Source organism: Piliocolobus tephrosceles, chromosome 2, assembly GCF_002776525.5.
Source record: "Piliocolobus tephrosceles isolate RC106 chromosome 2, ASM277652v3, whole genome shotgun sequence".
NCBI classification, from domain to species: Eukaryota; Metazoa; Chordata; class Mammalia; order Primates; family Cercopithecidae; genus Piliocolobus; species Piliocolobus tephrosceles.
Genome location: NC_045435.1, coordinates 49328851 through 49351911, shown reverse-complemented (window position 1 = coordinate 49351911; position 23061 = coordinate 49328851). Strand labels below are relative to the sequence as shown.

The window sequence follows — 23061 nt, the reverse complement described above, 5'->3', positions numbered from 1 at the left end:
GAAAAAAGTTGGGACTTCCCAGCACCAGTATCACCAATCACTGAAAGGAGAGGTTCCTCAAGCACAAGGAAGAACACCAATCTCAAGTTGTATTTCCATTCAGTAACTTCCAGGGTTACCCTAGACACTGATTACATCAATGTCTCATGAGCAGTGGAAAGATTATTTTAAGTAAATTTATCCCTTCTAGGCCATCCAGATAAGTGACTATTGTGTTACTACAAAACCACCATTTTACTATTTATTTTAGCTCTACAGTATACTATTGAGATATTTCTTTTATTCTCCACTAGTAGGTACACTGAAGCCTTAATACTATCGGTATTACAGACTCAAGTCATAATAGGTACTGTTCCCTTCAAAATGCTGAAACAATAACATCCTCAAAAATGCCCAAGTTTTCAGTTCTCCAGGAGCAAAGGAAAAGAGAATCATTTAGGTCACCTTGATGAGTTGGGAAACTGATCTCAAGTAGTAGAACATTTTTCTGTTTGTAATAAAAGGCCCAAATCAGATTACATTCACAAGGCTTTTTTAAAGTGTTGAGGAGAATGTTAACCTCCGCTAAAGTCTGAGAGTAATTTACAACAAAAGCTAAAATAGAATTAATGTAGGGCAGAGAAAGCTGAGTCAGGCTGAACCAGCCCAAATAAGTCTAAGAAATCAACTGAAAGACACTGAAACCTAATGTTCAACTTTGTCTATACATTTTTTGACTTTTCACACACTTACATAATAACACATAATTAATGAATTAGGTAAGAAAATACAATGCCTGGTTTTCGAGCTCTGCATACTTGAGAGTGGTACACAGAACACAACAGTAAGAAAAGTCTCCCAAAAATGTTAATAATAATTAAAGACAGCTTTGAACTGTTTTCCTCTTATTCAAATGTAAAAAATGACCCTAAGAAGCTGAAACCATGACACAGGGATTCTAGAATTATGCCAGCCCATCCCTAAAGCAACTGGAGTCATTAGAGTCAAAAGAATGTTCGGCTAGGCATGGTAGCTCACACCTGTAATCACAGCAGTTTGGGAGGCCAAGGCGGGTGGACTGCTGGAGGCCAGGAGTTTGAGACCAGCCTGGGCAACATGATGAAACCCCATCTCTACAAAAAAAAAAAAAAAAATTAGCCAGGTGTGGTGGTACATGCCTGCAATCTCAGCTACTCAGGAGGCTAAGGCAGGAGGAGTACTTGAGCCTGGAAGGCAGACGCTGCAATGAGCTGAGATCACACTACTGCACTCCAGCCTAGGTGACAGAGCAAGTCCCATCTCAAAAAAAAATTTTAAAAAAGGAGAATGATACAGGATAAAGTCTATTCTCTGATTTGTTAGAGCCTTACATGGGAATTTATCCTCATTCTTCAAAAACACCAATGAGCTGTAAGAGTTCCTTTCTCCCTTAGCAGTATCATTTTGTTTCTCTGAAAACAGCTCTCCCAAACCATAGGTTCCAAAGGGAGTCTTGTATCTACATTACCAACTGTGCTTGTCCCCGCTTCTATACATTTTACAGCCATAAGAGTCTGCACACAAATGTATTCATGGGTCCCATGAAGGCAGGGACTGCCCCTTCTTTATCTTTATATGCCCCTCATACGTAAGGGTTCAATCATCACTCACTAAATTGAAAACTAGATAGGCCTCCAACTGGAACAGAATGATCAAAAGAGAAGAGAAGAAAGTCTTTACTCTCCCCACTCAAAGACACAAAGGGTTACCCTGAGGTCATTATTCCTATTTTTCATTGTATAAACAGTATTTTGTTTTATTGATCTTAACTAAAGTTGGGCATTATAAAAGAGAGAAATTCAAACCACTACCTTATATAAAAATTTCTAAACTAACTATGTTGGTGTTCAACGAAGTGTGCAAATAGCTATTCAAGTCAGTCACTTCTCCAGGGTCCTCACTGCTCCCTACAGTCTTACAGTGACTGCTCCCTGCCCTGGCAACAGCCCACCCCACCCCTTTTTCTCCCTTCACCCCCAAGAACTCCTGAGCTAGAACCAAGCTGGTGGTAGGCCTGGACACAATGTCCTCCGAATCCTCATCAGATCACATAGAAAAATCATTGCTTAGGTACCACAGTTTAGGAGGGGCACTGCCAAGCCTGGGTAGGTGAAGACAGCAATGAGCTCAGAAGACATCCCCGACACAGGATGGTTGACAGCGCTGGAGATAGGTGCTATGTAATTGTAGAAAGTCACAATGTATTGCAATCTTAGAGGACTAAAGGAGTTTTGTTGTTGTTTAGATAAAAAGCCTTCAGCCTGAGCTGTGTCTCCCAAGCTCCAATTCCTCAGATTCCCACTTAACATCCTTCAACTTCAACTTCTTTAGTAAGGGATAATTATACCTCTCCATCAGGTGGTTATATCCTCACAACAATCAAAAGCTAAGTAAGTGTGAATTATACAAGAGGTTGAAAAAACCTTACTAGCTACCTCACCCAGTCACTGGTAGAATGATGATGTTGTAGGGGTGGTGGTGGGAGGGCGGGAAGACACAGACGCATGGTGATAAGGTTTGGATATTTGTCTCCTCCAGATCTCATGTTAGAATGTGATCCCCAACGTTGGAAGCAAGGCCTAGTGGGAGGTGTTTGGGTCATGTGCGGTGAATCCCTCATGAATGGCACGGTGATGAATGAGTTCTCACTTTATTAGTTCACTCAAGAGCTGGTTGTTTAACAGAGCCTGGCACCTCTTCCTCTTTCTTGCCCCTCCTCTCACATACGACATGCCTACTCTCCGTCTCCTTCTGCCAGGAGTAAAGCTCTCTGAGGCCACCCCAGAAGCCAAGCAGACTGGTACCACGCTTGGACAGCCTACAGCACCATGAGCCAATTAAACTTATTTTCTTAATAAATCACCCAGTCTCAGGTATTCCTTTACAGCAATGTCAATGGACTAACACACGTGTTAATACAGAAGACTGGGAGAAGCACTATCAGAAGCCAACAATGTGCCAGGAGAGAGGGCAAGGCAGCCCCAACCAGGAGTCAAAAGCTAATTAGTAAGCTCAGTACACACCACAGCCCATTAATCCTCATGAACACTTTGTAAGTAGGTATTGTTGCTCCATGTTACCAATGAGAAAACTGAGGCTTAGAAAAATAAAAGTCTAACAGCCAGTAGAGAGGCAGACCTCAGATTTTAAGGACATGCACTTGCTGTCTGCCAATCCATGAAGGACTAAACTGGAAGGAGCTCATCTTCGAGAACTTATAATGTACAAAACCTCAACCTAAATTTTTTGTTGTTATTAATATTTTAGTACTTAGAAAAAGAACTGTTCCTACATGAAACAGCAATTCTTACAATACTGTTTAGCAAGTAACCTCAACTTTGAACAAGAACATTTAAAAATAAATATATTGTTGGATGAGCAGGAAAATCACTTTAAAATGTTGTAGAATAATCTTCCAATATTGTTCCTTTCACCCATCCCTCAAACTACACTAACGAACATTTTTTTCTCCCAGTATTTGCTCTTTCTCAGCAATGCAAACATAATTTGCATGATTGTTTTCCATTATGACACATACTGTACAATTCCAACGACATACATGACATTCGATGATTTTTTCCATCTCTAGCTCTCTACTAGTCAATTAGTCGATCAACTAACACATATTTATCTCAGCATCTGAGACACATAAGGGGTATCTTCATTCCAGATCACTGACAGTCACCTGAGAAGGAAAGAACGACCTACAGTTAACAGTTTCAACTCTAGCATACAAAGTTAAAATACCAATTAAGGCCAGGCGTGGTGGCTCACGTCTGTCATCCCTGCACTTTGGGAGGCTGAGGTAGACGGATCATTTGAGGTCAGGAGTTCGAGACCAGCCTGGCCAACATGGTGAAACCCCGTCTCTACTAAAAATACAAAAAAATTAGCTGGGCATGGTGGCAGGCACCTGTAATCCCAGCTACTTGGGAGGCTGAGGCAGGAGAATCACTTGAACCTGAGAGGTGGAGGTTGCAGTGAGCCTGAGCCGAGACTGCACCACTGCAATCCAGTGTGGGTGACAGAGTGAGACTCCATCTCAAATAAATAAATAAATAAAACAAAATACCAGTTAAATACCAGTACCCATACTTGAGTCTAGGAGTTTGACACCAGCCTGAACAACACAGCATGATCCCATCTCAAAAAAAAAAAAAAAAAACAGTATCCATAGTTAAATGCCAATTAAAAGACTTACATGTTCTTGAAAATACAAATGAGGATGTGAAGCTGTTATCTCTAAGCAAAACCACCAAAATTACAGCAAATAGCCAGAAAACCACGAAGAGAAGCACGTAATTTTGTTATGGAGCAGGAGACAAGGGATCAGTAAAGGACTTAAGCTATTTTATAACAGACTCCTCACTTACGTTTTTCGTCATCAGCATGCACCAGAGATGCTGCCCTGGACAAAACATCCAATGGCGTCTCCATTCCTGGTTGGAGCCTAGAAGGAAAAAATAAAAGGGGAAAAAAATAATTTAAACAGAATTCAAAAGACTCTTAGAATCCTAGTCATTAACAGAATGAGTCCTCAACCAAATACAAATCATTCTTCTAAGGATGAAATTCTTCCCACATGAAGAAACAGGATGGGCTTGGCTCAGGGAGAGAGAAAAGGGTTAAATTCCATTTAGTCTACTAAGCTAAACTTTGCCAACTCCAGGAAGCAGCTGATGTAGGAACTAAAAGAAGGGATATTGTGAATATTCATGGCCATGTTATTTGGTGCTTATGTTTATGTGCATGCATAAGATGCACATAAAAGAAAGGTTTTCAGAACAAAGGCTGCTCTATGAACACAGCATCACTACCAGTGAGGTGGTGATGCGGCTTAACAGAGGTGCAGCTTAACACACACCACATACTCATGGAAAGCTGTGTGAGAATCCCACTGGCAGGTTAAATGATATATTAAGTCCAGTAAGAATCTTTATATTAAAATGTCACGTTTTGTATAATAATGTCACGTTTTGTATAATGTTAAATGATATGTTAAGTCCAATAAGAATCTTTATATTAAAATGTCACGTTTTGTATAATAGTACACAATCACCACCTATCATCAATTTATCTAGCATCATGTTTTTTAATAAGACTGGATTTTTATTGTTTCCTTAAATTACAGCATACTATAAAAGTTAAAACAGCAAAAGATTTAAAGTTGGAGGAAAGCCCTGGAAAACCAGAATGCTTTTGCCCAGTTTCCCCTTTCTGGGTTATTTAAACACACACACACGGTTACTGGCACACACACCCTACTAGCTCACCAACTGAGAAAAACAACTCCTTAACTGTCCCACTTTACAGACACTTGGAATTTATTCAGCATTCTTCAACACTTATGGAGTACCTACTACGTATGCACCGGTCACAACATGTGGCAGACCAGCTTTTCTTTGTAATATTCATACCTTAGGCCTCCAAAGAAACATTGATCCACCATGCACGGTAGCTCACGCCTGTAATCCCAGCACTTTGGGAGGCCAAGGCGGGCGGATCACTTGAGGTCAGGAGTTCAAGAGTAGCCTGGCAAACACGGTGAAACCCCATCTCTATTAAAATTACAAAAAATTAGGCTGGGCGCGGTGGCTCACGTCTGTAATCCCAGCACTTTCGGAGGCCGAGACGGGCGGGTCACCTGAAGTCAGGAGTTCGAGACCAGCCTGAACAACATGGAGAAATCCCATCTCTACTAAAAATACAAAAAAATTAGCCGGGCATGGTGGCCCATGCTTGTAATCCCAGCTACTCGGGAGGCTGAGGCAGGAAAATCGCTTGAACCCAGGAGGCAAGAGGCTGCAGTGAGCCGAGATTGAGCCATTGCACTCCAGCCTGGGCAACAAAAGTGAAACTCTGTCTCAAAAAAAAAGAAAAGGAAAGGAAAGGAAAAAAAGAAACATCGATCCCTGATCATGCAATATGACTTCATTCAGTAAACATTAAACATCTAGGAGAAGCTCCAGGCAGGAAAAATAAGCAAAGCCCAGGAGCTGCCTTTGAGGAGCTTTCAATCTGCATGGGAGACAGGCCACCAAGACATCTAGCTTAAGGCAGCATTCTTTCAAAGCATTCTGCACTGGGTGTTCATATTCTGTAAGAAAAGAAGTTTTTCTATGGTAAATAAGTTTGAGGAAGCCTGGAGTAAACGCAGCTAAGCAGGGTGTTTTCCTCCCCATGCCTTTAATCTCCCGTTGTGGGGACAGAAAGCCCTGCCTGCACACGCGAAACCTCGTAGACGTCATGAGCCATTTTTAACCTGAAACGCATCTCAGGGAACAACACCTGGGGAAATATTGGGTTAGGGCAAAATGTGCCAAGCGTCAAAACAGTGCTAGAAACAAAGTCCTACAGAAATACAGATGAATTCTGAAAGGCTTTGTGAAGAAAACAGAACTTGAGCGGAGCCTTTGAAGAACGAATATGAAAGTTCCTCCCCCAGAAGGGAAGAACAGAAGCAGAATCGGTGTAACAACATGCTGCCCAAATCGCCTACAAGAGTGAAACGGGGACACAAAGCAAGCGACAAGGATGGGAATTTAGACTGGGACCACATCGTGGAAGGACTGAGGGCTCTGACGGGCTTGACATGCATTAAGAAGCCACTGAAAACTCCGTCTGAGCAGAAAAGCGGCTTAGTCGTCCATGCGTTCTGGGCAAGTTATCCTGGTGGCACTACATGGAACGGAGTAGAGCTCGGGAAGCTGAGCACAGGGCGGACAACCAAAGCCGTGGGCTGGCACGCAGAGGGCAGTGAGGGGCACGGGCACGGGAGCCGCGGGGACGCAGGAAAACGGAGAGGCGGAGCTCACTGAGCTTGGCAGGCAGAGAGGGGAGGGGAGGGCCATGGAAGACTAAGAGTGGCGGGGAGGCAATGACCTCCTAAACCACGCACACGTCTTCTTTTTCAGAGAGAAGGGAGAATAGGTAAAGCAGAGGTCTAAGAGGGAAAACCTAATAGTGCTCACATTCCTGATCTTTGTAAAACAGAAAAGACCATCTCCTGAGAGGAAGGATTTGTGAACTTGTTCAACAATGGAGAAAACCCACAAGGGTCTGGAACTGACTAACAGAAAAAATTTTGCTGAACTCCCAAGAACTAGGTAATATTCTCTTCACCCAAGCCAGTTCCTATTCGGGAAAGATCTGGGTTTAAAGTCTTGTGATTTGGTCGAGACCATCCTGGCTAACACGGTGAAACCGTGTCTCTACTAAAAATACAAAAAACTAGCCGGGTGAGATGGCGGGCGCCTGTAGTCCCAGCTACTCGGGAGGCTGAGGCAGGAGAATGGTGTGAACCCGGGAGGCGGAGCTTGCAGTGAGCTGAGATCCGGCCACTGCACTCCAGCCTGGGCGACAGAGCGAGACCCCGTCTCAAAAAAAAAAAAAAAAAAAAAAAATTAGCCGGGTGTGGTGGCAGACACCTGTAGTCCCAGCTATTGGGGAGGCTGAGGCAGGAGAATGGTGTGAATCCGGGAGACGGAGCTGGCAGCGAGCCGAGACCATGCCACTGCACTCCAGCCTGGGTGACAGAGCTAGACTCCGTCTCAAAAAACAAAAAAAAGGGTCTTGTGATTAGGGTAGTAACTGCTGATAAGCATCCTACTCTGCAATAATACAGCATTTAGACTTATAATTCTCTAAATTAATTTTACCCCATTAAGTTAAAGGACAATGCTTTCAATATTCTAGACCTAAATAGATTAATACACATCTTAGGTTATATAAAGTATGCACAGAAACAAAATATCAACGCATAAAAGTATCAAATGACATAAGGTAGACCCAGAATTCTAGCACAGTGGGAAGATTAGACATTTAGGTTTATACAGATGTTATGAAATCCTAAACCTCCTAAACCCCCAAGCAAATTACATTCGAAGTAGGTGGATAAGACAATGGGTGTTAAACATTCATCCACAAGGCACCTGCCATCTGCTGCAACCTTATTAATGAAATCAACCAATGTTTATTATACAATTATTCTAAGCCCAGCAAAGTGCCCAGGAAAGGTTAAGGAGAAACAGAAGATAGATCTCTGCTCAAGAGTCATGCTCTTGCTCGGAAACTAAAGTTTATAGGATAGGATAATGACAGGCAAAATTAAAAAGAGGATAATCGAAGACTAAATATGATTTAAAACTAAAATGGGTATTGTGTGATAAAAGAGATCAATGTCAGCTAATGTGTTTGCCTTGTGCACATCTATTTTTTGTTTGGGGGTGGTTTGTGGATATGTGTGTGTTTCAAAAAGCACTTCGAAAGTTTCCTTCCCCGGTTGCCCGCAGTCACTCTCCTCTCTGGCCTCCCTTACCTTCCTGGAGGGCACTGTGTTTCTGTACACTTCCTGGGTACAAGGACCCTGCCTTACCCCAGTGCAGTCATCCTGAGTCAACAGTCTGAGGAAACGCACAAGGGCAGGAATGAGCACCTGGGACAGGTGGCCAGACCTGCCTGGTTAGAAGTGAAAATCCACGTTAAGCAGCAGCAGAAGCTAAATTCAGGCGAGCCTGATGCGGGTGGCCTTAGGAAAGAGCTAACAGCTGGCCTTCAGGTTTATACTTAATGTCATAGGTAACAGGCAGTTGTCATCATCTGTCCCTGAGCTGGCCCGTGACATGATGTTCACACTATTTTAGTTTAGAAGTTCCATGCATCTAGGCACGTGGCTCATGCCTATAGTCCCAGCACTTTAGGAGGCTGAAGCAGAAGAATCGCTTGAGCTCAGCAGTTGAAGAACAGCCTGGGCAACATAGTGAGACCCTATTTCTACAAAAAAATTTTAAAAATAAAAAATGAGCTGGAAGTGGTGGCATGGGCCTATGGTCCCAGCTACTCAGGGAGCTGAGGTGGAAGGATCACTTGAGCATGGAGGGTTGAGGCTGCAGTGAGCCGTAATTACACCACTGCACTCCAGCCTGGGCAACAGAGCCAGATCCTGCCTAACAAAAAAAAAAAAAAAAGAAGAAGAAGAAAAAGAAGTTCTGTGTAGGATGGTTTGACTGGAGAGGGTGACTTCAGAAGTTACTGGAGGTGGATCAGTTTAGTGAGGCTTCTGTAGGAAGCGGGTATGAGATAAGGACAATACAGATGGGAAACGAGGGACGGAGCCCAAGCGTTATCTAGCCACAGAAGAACAAAGCAAAGGTAGAAGATAACAGTTATTAAAAAAAAAAAAAAAAAAAAAAAAAAGGTCTTCCAGGTGGGTGTGGTAGCTCAGCCCCGTAATCCCAGTGCTTTGAGAGGCCGAGGCAGGAGGGTCGCTTGGGCCCAGGAGTTCCAGACCAGCCTGAGCAACAGAGAAATTTAGAAATTTAATCATTTCTACAAAAGATTAAAAAATTAGCCGGGTACAGGGACGTATGTACACCTACAGTCCCAGCTACTCAGGAGGCTGAGGTGGGAGGCTGCCTTAAAGCCAGGAGGTCGATGCTGCAGTGAGCTATGATCACACCACTGCACTCCAGCCTGAGTGACAGGGTAAGACCCCATTTCTAAAAAACAAAAAAAAAGTCTTCTGAATTTTATGTCTTATATACATCCTATCCACAGCACTAAATAAACCCAATAAAACATATTGATAATGGGGGAGGAAAAACCATGGCTACAGTATTAGATGGAGGATCACACCACATTGAGAGGCAGATCAGCATCATGATTATTTCAGCATCAAATTAGCATCAGGATTAATCTGAATCCAGGTAAACCACTTCCAATCTATGTGACCCTGGGAAATGACAAACTCTGTGTGTCTATTTCCTCATCTGGAAAATGGGGATATTAATATTACCTCCCTCATACGGTTTTCTGAGAAGTGAATGGGTCTTAATATAGGTATTAAAATAATTATTTGCCAAAACATATGCAAATATATTAAATAAATTGCAAATGACAGTAAATGTACTGAAAACGACAGGGCACTGTCCACTACTTTAGCTAGCGTGGTCTGGGAAGATTTCGCTGAAGAGATGAAAGGAAGTTGAGACCTAAAGAATGAGAGGAGTTAGCCTCAGAAAGAGCAGGGAGGGCGGGGGAAGGTGGGAGACAGCAGCACGTGCTGAGACCAAGACACAAAAGCTGGGCAGGTGATGTGGGGAGCAGCCAGGATGGCTGCCCTGAAGTCAGCAAAAGGGAGACCTGAGGTGGGCAACATGGGGCCAGGTCACGTGTGCCTGGAGGGCCTGCAATGCTGAGATTTTATTTTAAGTCTGTGAGAAGTCCTGCAATGGCCCAAAAAGCTTTAAGCAGGGGGATGACAAGTTTATTTTATTTCCTTTATGAACCATAAATTATACTCTACCTTGCACAAAAAAGTTATGCTGCATCTGAAAAACAAATCTAGGTCTATCCCAATAATGTCTTATTTCTGTGGTAGTTTTTGCATTAGTATATAGTGATAACCAAAAATAATCCATTGAGGACCAGGCATGGTGGCTCACACCTGTAATCCCAGCACTTTGGGAGGCCAAGGCAGGCGGATCACTTTGAGGTCGGGGGTTTGAGACCAGCCTCGACAACATGGTGAAACCCAGTCTCTACTAAAAATACAAAAATTAGCCAGGCATGGTGGTGATGGCACCGGTAATCCCAACTACTCAGGAGGCTTAGGCAGGAGAACTGCTTGAACCTGGGAGGTGGAGGTTGCAATGAGCCGAGATTGGGATAGCGTACTCCAGCCTGGGCAACAGAGTGAGATTCCATCTCAGAAAAAAAAATAATAATCATCCATGAAAATGCTGACACCTGGAACATAACACCATTTAAGTGAGAGGAGTGTGGCTCTAGAAAAAGATAGAGGGCCAGGTACAGTGGCTTATGCCTGTAATCCCAGCACTTTGGGAGGCCAAGGCGGGCAGATCACAAAGTCAGGAGTTCAAGACCAGCCTGGCCAACCTAGTGAAACCCTGTCTCTTCCAAAAATACAAGAAATTAGCCAAGCATGGTGGTGGGTACCTGTAATCCCAGCTACTCGGGAGACTGAGGCAGAAGAATCGCTTGAACCTGAGAGGCGGAGGGTGCAGTGAGCTGAGATCGCACCATTGCACTCTAGCCTGGGCAACAGTGCAAGACTCTGTTTTTAAAAAAAAAAAAAAACAGATACAAAGTACACTGTGTGCTCCACTGCACTGCAAACCAGTTTCTGGTCTATCCATTCACCTTTTTCGTGCTTGTCAAATGTGAACATAATTCATCATGAATAGACATATATTTTGTTGTGGATTTTTTTTTTCAGGTAATGGTCATATATTTTCTCTGCCAGTCCACATGCCTTTCCTCACACTCCCTTAGCCTCAATTAATATGTTCTTCCAAATAGCTAAAGGTTGAGAATTAGGGAAGAAGAGGTATCAATTTTAAAGCTATAAACACTTGGGGGCATTCAGTGCTAATGGCAAGCTCAGCTATAAATCTGACAGCCATTTTTTGGCCTTCCACAAAGAACTGTCCCTTTTTAGTCAACAAGGGGACACGAGTACCTATCTTGGTGTGTTAGTCCGTTTTGTGTCACTATAAAGTAATACCTGAAGCTGGGTAATTTATAAGAAAAGTTAACTGGCTAACAGTAGACTGTATAAGCATGGCGCCAGCATCTGCTCAGTTACTGGTGAGACCTCAGGAAGCTTCCAATCATAATAGAAGGCAAAGCAGAAGCCAGCACATCACATGGTGAGGGCAGGAGCAAGAGAGCAAAGAAGGTGCCACATTCTTTTAAACAACCAGATCTCCCAGGAACTACCAGAGAACTCAGCCATCACCAAGGGGATGGCACTAAACCATTCATGAGGGATCACTCCCATGATCCAACCTCTCCCGCCAGGACCCACCTCCAACACTGAGGATCACATTTCCACATAACATTTGGAGGGGACAAACATCCAAATCAGATCACTTGGGAACAGCACACTGTGGAGTATATTAGATTATATTGCTTTTCAAGCAAGGGAACACAACTCCAAGATATGTTATGGAAGTTTTCCAAGAAGATTTGCACAATAAAAGCTACAGCACCAGGCATGTTCACTCCATGTCTGTCCCATGGCAGTGGCTAGATATGATACACTTTAGGTAAGAGTACGAGAACATGGAGCAACTACCTTGTCTAGATGTGGAGGCCAGGGGGGTGAGCATGGAAGGAATCACATTCAAACTGCCCAGTGTTCCTGACACACACAGTAAAGGGTCAAAAGTCAGAAACAGACAGACATCACTATCCTGAAACACCTGATGGCCTCTCCAACTTCCAGATGCACACAATAAAATACCCTAATTTTTGTTGGCCCTGTTACATCATGAGCCCAAACTCTGGCCTCCCCAGGACCATTCCTGAGCTAAAACCAACTTGGTCTCAGCTAATAATATACCATGGTAGGGCAAACCCAAAAGTATGAACTATCACACCATGGCATGGGCTGTACTTCTCGGCCATCAAGAATTTAGAGATGTCGCCGGGCGCCATGGCTCACGCCTATAATCCCAGTACTTTGGGAGGCCAAGGCAGGCAGATCAGTTGAGGTCAGGGGCTCAAAACCAGCCTGGCCAACGTGGTAAAACCCCGTCTCCACTAAAAATACAAAAATTAGCTGGGTGTGGTGGTGAGCACCTGTAATCCCAGCTACTCAGGAGGCTGAGGCAGGAGAATCACTTAAACCCGGGAGGCGGAAGTTGCAGTAAGCTGAGACCGCACTATTGTACTCAGCCTGAGCAACAGAGTGAGACTCCATCTCAGAAAAAAAAAAAAAAAAAAAGAATTTAGAGGTGGCCGGGCACAGTGGTTCATGCCTGTAATTCCAGCACTTTGGGAGGCTGAGGTGGGCAGATTACCTGAGCCCAGGAGTTTGAGACCAGCCTGGGCAACATGGCAAAACCCCGTTCCAACAAAAAATACAAAAATTGGCCGGGCATGGTGGCTCACGCCTGTAATCCCAACATTTTGGGAGGTTGAGGTGGGCAGATCACAAGGTCAGGAGATGAAGACCATCCTGGCTAACATAGTGAAATCCCGTCTCAACTTAGTACAAAAAATTAGCCGGTCGTGGTGGCAGGCGCCTGTAGTCCCAGCTACCCGGGAGGCTGAGGCAGGAGAATCGCATGAACCCAGAAGGCAGAGCTTGCAGTGAGCCGAGATTGCGCCACTGCACCCCAGCCTGGGTGACAGAGCAACACTCTGTATCCAAAAAAAAACAGACCAGGCGCGGTGGCTCACGCCTGTAATCCCATCACTTCGGGAGGCTGAGGCGGGCGGATCACGAGGTCAGGAGATCAAGATCATCCTGGCTAACACAGTGAAACTCTATCTCTACTAAAAATACAGAAAAACTAGCCGGGCGTGGTGGCGGGCACCTGTAGTCCCAGCTACTCGGGAGGCTGAGGCAGAAGAATGGCGTGAACCCGGGAGGTGGAGTCGGCAGTGAGCCGAGATCGCGCCACTGCACTCTAGCCTGCGAGGCAGAGCAAGACTGCGTCTCAAAAAAAAAAAAAAAAAAAAAAAAAAATTTGCCAGGTATGGTGGCATAGGCCTATAGTCCCAGATACTTGGGAGGCTGAGGCAGAAGGATGGCTTGAGCCTGGGAAGTTGAAGCTGCAATGAGCTGAGATCACGCCACTGTACTCCAGCCTGGGTGACAGAGGGAGACCATGTCTCAAAAAAAAAAAAAAGAATTCAGAGGTATTTATTGGGTAACTCCTCTATTAAAACACTGTATTTAGATGTTACAAAAAAGGAAAAGTACACTCCCTGCCCTTGAGCACCGTACACCAAATACGGACGACACTGGGTGATACGCTGGCTGTCTGGCTCAGTGAGAAGGAAACTGAAATGAGAACCAGATCAAATGTCACCAGATTCTGGTGGCGACATGCAAGCACAGTTTCACGGTTTTAAATCCTCCACCTCTTTCTCCTCCCCAGGGTGTCCAGTGATGCCCCACCAACTTCGTGCAGCACATATTCTTCCTGTTAACATCCCATTCTCAGACCATCCCTCTCTGCTCTTCTTGCTAAAAATATCTCTCATTTGAGTCATCCTTTTTTCTTCTCGCACTTTACCATCTGTTAAGTCAACGGAGCCAGGACTTTAGCATCAGAGAGCCCAAGTTTGAGCCCTACTTTAAATCTTTCACTCATTCAGTCAACAATCCCTGAAAGCCTATTTTGCTCTAGGATTTGCCCTAGATGTCCAACACTAATTGTGTGGGCCAGTCATTTACCCTCTCCAGGTCCTAGTTTACTCCTTAAAGAAAACAGTAAAAAACACTGCCTAACTAACTTCAGATGATCACAAGCTTATCATGTGGATTAAATGATATAACTGAAAATGTCTTATAAACTAAAGAGAAAAACAAATTGTATTAGTCTACCACCACCATCTTCCAGGTGTATAGCATACATGTTTTCAAAATACATTCACATAAATGACCTCATTGGATTCTCACAATCAAATTATCACTTGGGCCAAATGGCCAAATATGATTATTATTTTTCTTCTACAGATTAAAAAAAAAGAAAAACTGAGGCACCAAGAATGTAAGTGACTTCCTGAAGCAACTAAGACTAGAATTCAAGTCCCTCAATTCTCCCTCCAATGCTATTTTTACTATTCTTAAGTTGATCATGCTAAAGAGGTTTTAGCGACAAGCACAATTATTTAGCCTAGATCAAAGCAAACCTTGCATTAGCAACCATGACTTCTAGCCCTGTGCTCTTTCCCCTATACCTTGAGATACCTATCAGGCAATAATGTGATCGTTTCAACAGCGAGCAAGGGGAAGCAAGCCCTCACCTCTCGGGAACACGCAACAAACTATGGTATATTTGACATTCTTCTAACAGAGGTAGGCATGGAGTCACATTAATAGTAACCAAGGCAGGTAAGAAAAGAAGACTGTCACACCAGGTCAATTGATGCTGAGACTGTGGCCAACAACGACACCGGCAACAAACTGCCAAGACATAGCGGTTTCTGGGGCCACAGCTACAGAGGAGTTAAGCAAAAGCCCTGAGGACTCTGGGATCCAAGAATAGGTACAGTAGCAGGAAGGATGATGTCGACTTCGCCATGCTCAGGAAGACCTGTGGTCAAGCTCCAATGGCTAACTGTTAAGGTTCAGTGAGAACATTTTTAGAATTTCACCTTGGTGCTTGAAGTTCACAACCTTAAATTGTATGTTACCTTTCTAAATAGAAGCCAGCCCTTATTCAAAATATTCTCTCAATAGTCATATCATCAAAGAAAGAGCATGAACAGACGGATCCTTTGCTATTCCAGCTTTCCTCATTGAGGCATGTCCCAAGCAGGTATAACTGACTCACGCTGCTGTAAGTTGAAGCATCAATGCCAGAAGAACTCAGCTGCTTCTGCTTGCATCAAATTCCTTACTTCTACACATGATCACTCCTGAACATTCATTAGAAGGCCAAACGTTCTAATATTTGAACAATACATCTGCATGTTCTATGTCTGCTTCCTAAGAACTGTGTGTGTGTATATATACGTAAAATATATGTATCTGCATAAAATCCCTAATTAGGATTTTTTCAGGTACCTGCCAACCTCAAGTGTGAGACCCATATCACACCCTTTCCATAGGGCTTAGCAGCCCTCCTGTGAAACCTCTGCAGGAGGCAAGTCTACAGGCTAGGCAGCCATCAATCTCTTACCCTCCAATGTAGGCTGGAGTCTGTATAGCAAGAACAAGTAACCTTAGGTGCCTCCCCGTCCCATGACCTCAACAGAAAGTGAGACCCCCATTAACTCAGACCAAATAAAGGGCTAACACTCTGGATGGAAACCCTGAATGAATGCTCTGCTCAACCACTCGAGGTTTCCTGATGCTAACATGGCTCAGGGCTTGAGTCTATGGGACTTCTCAGCCCTGCAGGAGGGCAGGGGTACGATATTTAGTCATCACCACTACCCTGGCAACGGGAGCTAGCAGATAGTGCTACCACACAGTGACAAAAATCCTCAGTTATTGCAATATAGTTTGATATCAGTTGTAACTATGCAAATGTACAGACTGCATGAAAGTTGATCATGTACCCGGTGAGGGACATCTATACAGGCTCTGGGCTGCAAAACCCAACTTACATTACAACACATTTCATGGTCCTATACAATGCTGCCTGATGCTGGTGCAAAATTCTTACTGCTGGCTGAAGTCCACCCATCTCCCTAAAGTATCCCATGGAAAGTGACTATATGGTGGGCCCACACTGAAACCACTCTATCTAAGGGGGACAAATAAAAATCAGTCTGAACTTTCTGAGCAGACCACCAATTCCCAACATTTTTCAACATTGTTGTCAGCCCAAATAAAAATGAGGCCCGGCACGGTGGCTCACACCTGTAATCCCAGCACTTTGGGAGGCCAAGCCAGGTGGATCACTTGAAGCCAGAGGTTCAAGACCAGCCTGGCCTACATGGTGAAATCCCATTTCTACTAAAAATACAAAAAATAAAATAAAATAAATAAATAAAAATACAAAAAAAGAAAAAGATGAACCATGCTTTCCTTTCTCATTTTAGGATATTATGAATCTCTCTTCATATTCAAGACCTCAGCCTTATACAGCAAGGCATACGAAATAACAGAAAGTCTTTGGCATTTTTAGTTTACTCTGGATAAGCCTGCTCTTGCATTTATTTTATTTGAATACTTAAAATTTGAATAGTTAGTATTTTCTATTCACAAGTGCTAAAGTGACACATATTCTTAGGGACCTATTACTCCCAAGAATAAAAGATGAATTTGCATCACAGCCCAAGTTAGCAAGCTTCCCAGAACAGCCCAGGTCTAACTCTCCATTGTTCCAAAATCAAATCTCAGCTCTCAGCCTATTAAAGCCTACATAAAGACATCTAATTCATGCCACAGTGCAACATTAGGTAGCACTGTAGCACTGTAGTTATCACTGTCAGTAAATATTATCGGTCCTTTTTTTCTTTGAGACAAAGCCTTGATCTGTCACCCAGGCTGGGGTGCAATGGTGCAATCTCAGCTCACTGTAACCTCCGCTTTTCGGGTTCAAGCCATTCTCCTGACTCAGCCTCCCCAGTAGCTGGGATTACAGGTGCCTGCCACCATGCCCGGCTAATTTTTGTATTTTTAGTAGAGACAGGGTTTCACCATGTTGGGCAGGCTGGTCTCAAACTCCTGACCACAGGTGATCCACCTGCCTCAGCCTCCCCAGTGCTGGGATTACAGGTGTGAGCCACCGTGCCTGGCCTAGTTCTTGTTATTCATAGTAGCTGTGTTCTATAAAATTTCTGTGAACACTGAATTAGTGAATATTGAACCACCATTCCTAGGGGAAATAAAAGTGAGATTCCTTCCAGCTTCTGGTCACATTTTTGCAAACTGATCAAAACACAACCTTGTTTTATGTATGTTTCTGTTTAAAGACACCTTATTTAATACCTATTGTTGATTAATTAATGTTGAACTCAAGGCCAACAGCACCGTAACTCAAGCCTGAACGAAGCTCATCTAACATATATATTTTCTCCATGAGGCTCATCACAGCCTTCTTGGCTGAGGAATATTAGACAGCAATTTAGGACCATACTTGGGGGCCGCTGTAAATAGCAAAATCCCCAACGAAAAGCACAAAAATGGACAGGGTGCAGTGGCTCATGCCTGTAACCCCAGCACTTTGGGAGGCCAAGGCAAGTGGATCACCTGAGGTCAAGAGTTTGAGACCAGCCTGGCCAACATGGTGAAAAGCTGTATCTACTAAAAATACAAAAATTAGCCAGGCGTGGTGGCAGAGGCCTGTAATCCCAGCTACTTGGGAAGCTGAGGCAGGAGAATCACTTGAAACAGGAAGGTGGAAGTTGCAGTGAGCCAAGATGGTTGCCACTGCACTCCAGCCTGGGCAACAAGAGTGAAACTGTCTCAAAAAAAAAAAAAAAAAAAAGCACAAAAATATATAAAAACATGTTACTAAATCAACTGCAAAAAGCACACTTGTTTACAGCATGAGAGCTGAAACAAGAAAGCAGGGTATCGCCTTGTCTGAGCTCTGGTGGGAACACGCGCATTGGCTGGGAGGCTCAAATCTTTCCCCATGCTGCGCACGTCCACAAATGTCGAAGAAAGTGTCAGAGGCATTGATTTGGGGTTTACAAATAAATTTTAGTGAGTAGACAAATTCATAAACATGGAACCCACAAAAAATGAGGATCGACTATATCTGGTTACCAGACCTGAGGCATGAGACACAGAAAGTACATGCTACCAAGTTTTCTCTCTTTGCAAAAGTGCTATTATTCTGTATTTCAAGGAGGTATCATAGCTCTGGTTTTAGCACCTCCTGCACTCCTTTTCCTACCTTGGCAGTTTGTATCTGCCAAATCTTGCATCAAGATTTTGCAATTGGCTGGGCACGGTGGCTCATGCCTGTAATCCCACCACTTTGGGAGGCCGAGGCGGGTGGATCACGAGGTCAGGAGATAAAGATCATCCTAGCTAACACGGTGAAACCCCGTCTCTACTAAAAATACAAAAAATTAGCCGGGCGTGGTGGTGGGTGCCTGTAGTCCCAGTTACTCAGGAGGCTGAGGCAGAACGGCGTGAACCAGGGAGACAGAGCTTGCAGTGAGCCAAGATCGCGCCACTGCACTCCAGCCTGAGGGACAGAGTAAGACTCCATCTCAAAAAATAAAAATAAAAATAAATAAAAAAATAATAAAATAAAATAAATTTGCAATCTAGTTCTTACAGTATTAGGTTTCTTTTTGGTGGGGGGGTTAATGTGGACAGATCCTAAATGCTACAGATTAGCAGCATTCACTTTACTGTCCTATTAAACACCCACCCATAGCTTCATTAACTTTAGATGAGCTCCCTGAAAGCACAAATGAGCCTCAGTTAACATACCTCCAGGAAATTTCTTCATGCACATACACAAAAAACTTTCTCTTTCACCAGGTTCTCATAGCTGCAACAATTCATCTCACACAGGCAATAAGCAGACACATTGGTATGTTAAAATCACCACACTGTCACAATTTCAGTGACATTAAAATTTTCCCGTGTATTTGATTTTTCCCTCCTGAACTTACAACTTTTAGTACTTTTGTTAAGTCACGTTCAAAGTTACAAAACAACTTTTATTGTTAACCTACTCATTATTTTACTAAGGCAAATTAAAAGCTGCACAGCAAAACTCTCCAAGAGAGATACCTAGAAGAGACACGAAATAAAATCTCCCTTTGGATTTGTTTTGGCAACCACCAGAGACTGGTAACAGGGCTGCCTCCAAAAGGCGTTAAAAGGAATTTCTCACTGCAGAATTAATTAATTAATTTATTTATTTATTTATTTATTGTACAGTGGGGAGCCTGGAGTCTCTTTGTTGTCCAGACTGGTCTGGAACTCCTGGCCTAAAGCGATCCTCTTACCTCAGCCTCCCCAAGTGCTGGGATTACAAATGTGAGACACTGTGCCCGCCCAGAATATTTAAAAGTGAAAGTTTTTACATAATTATGTCTGTAAGAAGTGTTAAAATCTTCAGATAAAGTCATAATTTTAAATCAGTTGGGGGATAGCAGTAACAACTGTGTTTATATAGCTCTTTCAAAGCTTCAAAGAGTTTATAAATAACACAAAATACTTTCAAAGCACATTATTCTCTGTAATTCCCGAAACTATGTGATGTATTGGAATTGATATTATCACCCTTTTACAAAGGAAAATAAAACACAAAGTTTGAGTACGAGTAACTTATTTCTGGTCATAAAGCTAGTCGGTGACATTGATAGGACTAGAACTCAAGTCTCCAGAAATAATAACCCAGAGCTGTTTTTACTACAACATTCACAGTTTTGGAATGTAGTCCATAGTTATTTATAGCAGAATTATCTTCTTAATTGTATTGTTTTGGTCAACATAAAAATTAGTTTGCATTCCCTTCCAAATGGAAAGCAAAGGCAGGCTGCCCAGAAGTGTGAAAAAACGGTGGCAGGGGAAATTAGCCTGGGATTAAAATTTTGCCAAAGTTAAACAACGAACTGAAGTGTTTACATCATTTCCACCGTGGGAGAGATGACTTTTCAGGCCAGATGTAACAGGAAATACAAGAAAAAATTCAAAACTGTCTTCAGTGTAAGACAAGAAACTTCTGAATCAAGTATTTCTAAACTCTTTATTTAAATTGAGAGCATTGGGACTTAGAGATAATAAATAACTTGTCCCAAGATCACACCACAGGGACAGCCTTACTGCTCCAACCCCAAAGGTCTCCTTAAGCTGCCCACTCTACTCCCCTCCCAGTCATGCGCAGACTCTTCATTAGATGCAAGCAGGAAACAATGAACAGTACAAGTCCGTGGACTCAGCGAGAAGAGAAAGAGTTAAAGTTTGGTATGCTAACATGGTATGCAAAACTGACCTTCGAATCCTAATAGGCAAATTAATATATATATATATATTTTGTCTTTGACTATTTAGAGGAAACAACTGCCAGACTCCTTCTGATCGAGGTAGGCTTGGGCATAGAACAAGATAGTAAAACTCCACAAACTGGGAGACAGTGCCTTTCAAATAGTGGGGCAACCAGCTGTTGATAAATCCCAGTAGAGCCGCCTCCACTTCCCCCACACCCCTACCCTCCCGCGCCAGGCTGCTGGTTCTTATTAATCACAGAGAATGGACTACAACTAGCAAACATACAGCACCGACGATCAAAGTGAAACCGAGTTTTTAATCATCTAACTTAAACAGACGAACACATGCCAGCAACGTACATAAATACTATTAGCCCTAGCAAGCACTGTCTTCATAACCTAAGACAGTTAAATGTCTCAGGGTGAGGAATCAAAGCAGACTTCAAGCAAAACAAAAAGCGAACAGCCCTGTGCTCTTCGGCGAGGCCTGCACTGGGTGCAGGGAGAGTGTGCAGTCCTGTTTTGGGGAGGCGGCAGGAAGCACACGAAGAGGAGGATGCGCCTTCCCTGAGGCTGGCGGGGACCGCGGGGATGCCGGGCGCAGGCCTCCTCGCCGGCCCCGCGCCTCCGACTCCCAGGACGTCCTCCGGGAGCCTAGGCTCTTCCGCTCCCATCGGCGCCTCCCGAGCGGCCCAGCGAGGACCCGCCACCTCTTCCCTCCCTCAGGGCATCCCGGTTCTGCTCCGACAGCCCACCCCAAGGGCCCCCTCAGGCCAGCCCTCGCCCAGCCCGGGTCCCGCCCCGCCGACCGGGTCAACCTCACTCACCGCCCGGCGGCTCTGGGCGCGCCCGCCTCGGGCCGGCCTGGCCCTGCGGGTGACCCAGGGGCGGGGACGGGACCTGGGCACGCGGAGCGCACCCCGAGGGCGCGCAGACGCACAGGCGCGCTCGCGCCCGAGCCCCCGCACGGGCCCCCGCCAAACACGCACACGCACACGCACGCGCGGGCCGGACAGGCAGAAGCGAGCGCGAGAGCGCGAGGAATCCCTGGAATGAGGCACCGCCCACCCTGAGCTGGGCTCCGCAAGGCCAGCCAGGCCACGCCCTCGGTCACGCCCCCCCACGGAGCAGGTGGGGGCTGAGCCCAGGTGAGCCTGGAGGGAGAAAGGGGCGGGGCCTCCCGCGGCCCGGAGCGGCTGCTTTCCCTCCCCCGCCAGCTGCGAGCCCGGTGCCAGCTCGCACCTCCCGGGCCGATGCCGGCGCGCTGGGGCAGTGAGGTTTGCCGGGGCGGGCGCTCCCGAGAGGCGCCAGCGGGCAGGGCGCGTGGACATGGCGCACACTGCTGTGGACACGGCATCTCGCACGCCCCCGGCCCCCGAGGCCCCGCCAGGGGACACAGCTCCGTGCAAATGTACAAACACAAACGCACATTTTGTGCGCGGCCAGATGCCCGCCGCGCTCCCCACGCGCGCACAGTAGGTCCCCGCTCCCGGGGACAGCGCACGGGACGCCGACGTTCACAGCCCAACCAGACCCGTCCCGAGGACCTGCTGCCCTTCCCGCCACACACAGCCCGCCAAGTGCCCGGAGTTCAACCGAACCTGCGGCACCCACGCCGCCCTCCACTTCCCCCGGCTCGCCGAGCAGCCAGGGAAGGGTGCACCACCCGCCCGCGCCGGGTCGCCGTCCATACCCGCTCACCCGCGGAACGCGGCGCACCCGCCGTCCCCCGCCTCCCGGGCCCCGTCGCCCCCTCTCGGCACCCGCATGCCGGAGCCGCGCTCCCCGACGGGCCGACGGCCACGCACCTGAAGGGACAGGTCACACCGGCTCCGGGAGGGGCTGCTCAACGCCACTGCGCTCAGAACGGCCGCGGCGGTCCAGAGCGCTCCGACGCCGCTCGGTTTCCTCCCATTACAGCATGTTGCACTCCAGCGCTGCACTTCACACTCGCACTAGCACACGCACACGCGCACAACTCCAGGCGCTCGGCGGCGTCCTTCCCCCGCCTCGCCCGGAGGAGGAAGTCCTAGTAAATCAAAACAGGCTGGGAGGGAGGGAGATCGGAGTGGAAAGAGTCCCCCTTCAGCCGCTCACACACCAGTGTTTGCTGTGTTTGGCAAACTCCTGGCGTCCACAACCCGGCCTACTCTGAAATGTGCCCGGGGAGGGGCAGGGAGGAGGAGGTAAAACGTTTCTAATTGGCGCAGGTTCTTATTACAGCAGCAGGGCAGACATGTGACCACGAAAAGAAAAGGCCTGTCTTTAATTTTTTCCTGTCTTTCTCTGGGGATTTGGTGGTGGGGGGCCGGGGGATAGAGGCCTGATACCCGTCCCCCGCCATCCCCAGCAACCCTTGCCCTATTGTTTTCTTGTACTGCCACAATTAAGAAAACATTTGCTTAACATATCCAGCCGCTAACTTCATAAAATAAATAGAGACTGGACTTCCTCTGGTTTGCTTTAAAAGGCTTCATGTTGCTTGCCTTCTGGCTGTTCTCAAACCTCAGTCATTATTAGGAGCCCCTACTGTAAGGGCTTTCCCTGGGAGAGGGCTCTGCTGAAAGGGAATGATAACAATGAAAACAAATACCAGCTTACATTCGTGCTGGAAAAAAGAAAATGCTTTGCAGTTTTCAAACTGTTTTCCCATCT

At 45.4% G+C, this 23061-nt stretch overlaps 1 protein-coding gene across 2 annotated transcripts in view; it reads right to left on the bottom strand.

The window, feature by feature from the left end:
- The window catches only part of VGLL4 (vestigial like family member 4), a 162928-nt gene extending 140340 nt beyond the window's left edge, over positions 1-22588 (bottom strand). The window contains exons 1-2 of one of the 2 annotated variants that reach the window (XM_023218430.1): positions 22215-22588; positions 4392-4468 (exon numbers count right to left, since the gene is read on the bottom strand). In XM_023218430.1, the coding sequence (XP_023074198.1) occupies positions 4392-4455 (64 nt within the window). In that variant the 5' untranslated portion in view covers positions 4456-4468; positions 22215-22588. Of the gene's footprint in view, positions 1-4391; positions 4469-21233; positions 21407-22214 lie in introns of those variants that run through there. The other variant, XM_023218431.2, reaches the window with a different exon arrangement.
- Positions 22589-23061: the final 473 nt, after the last annotated feature.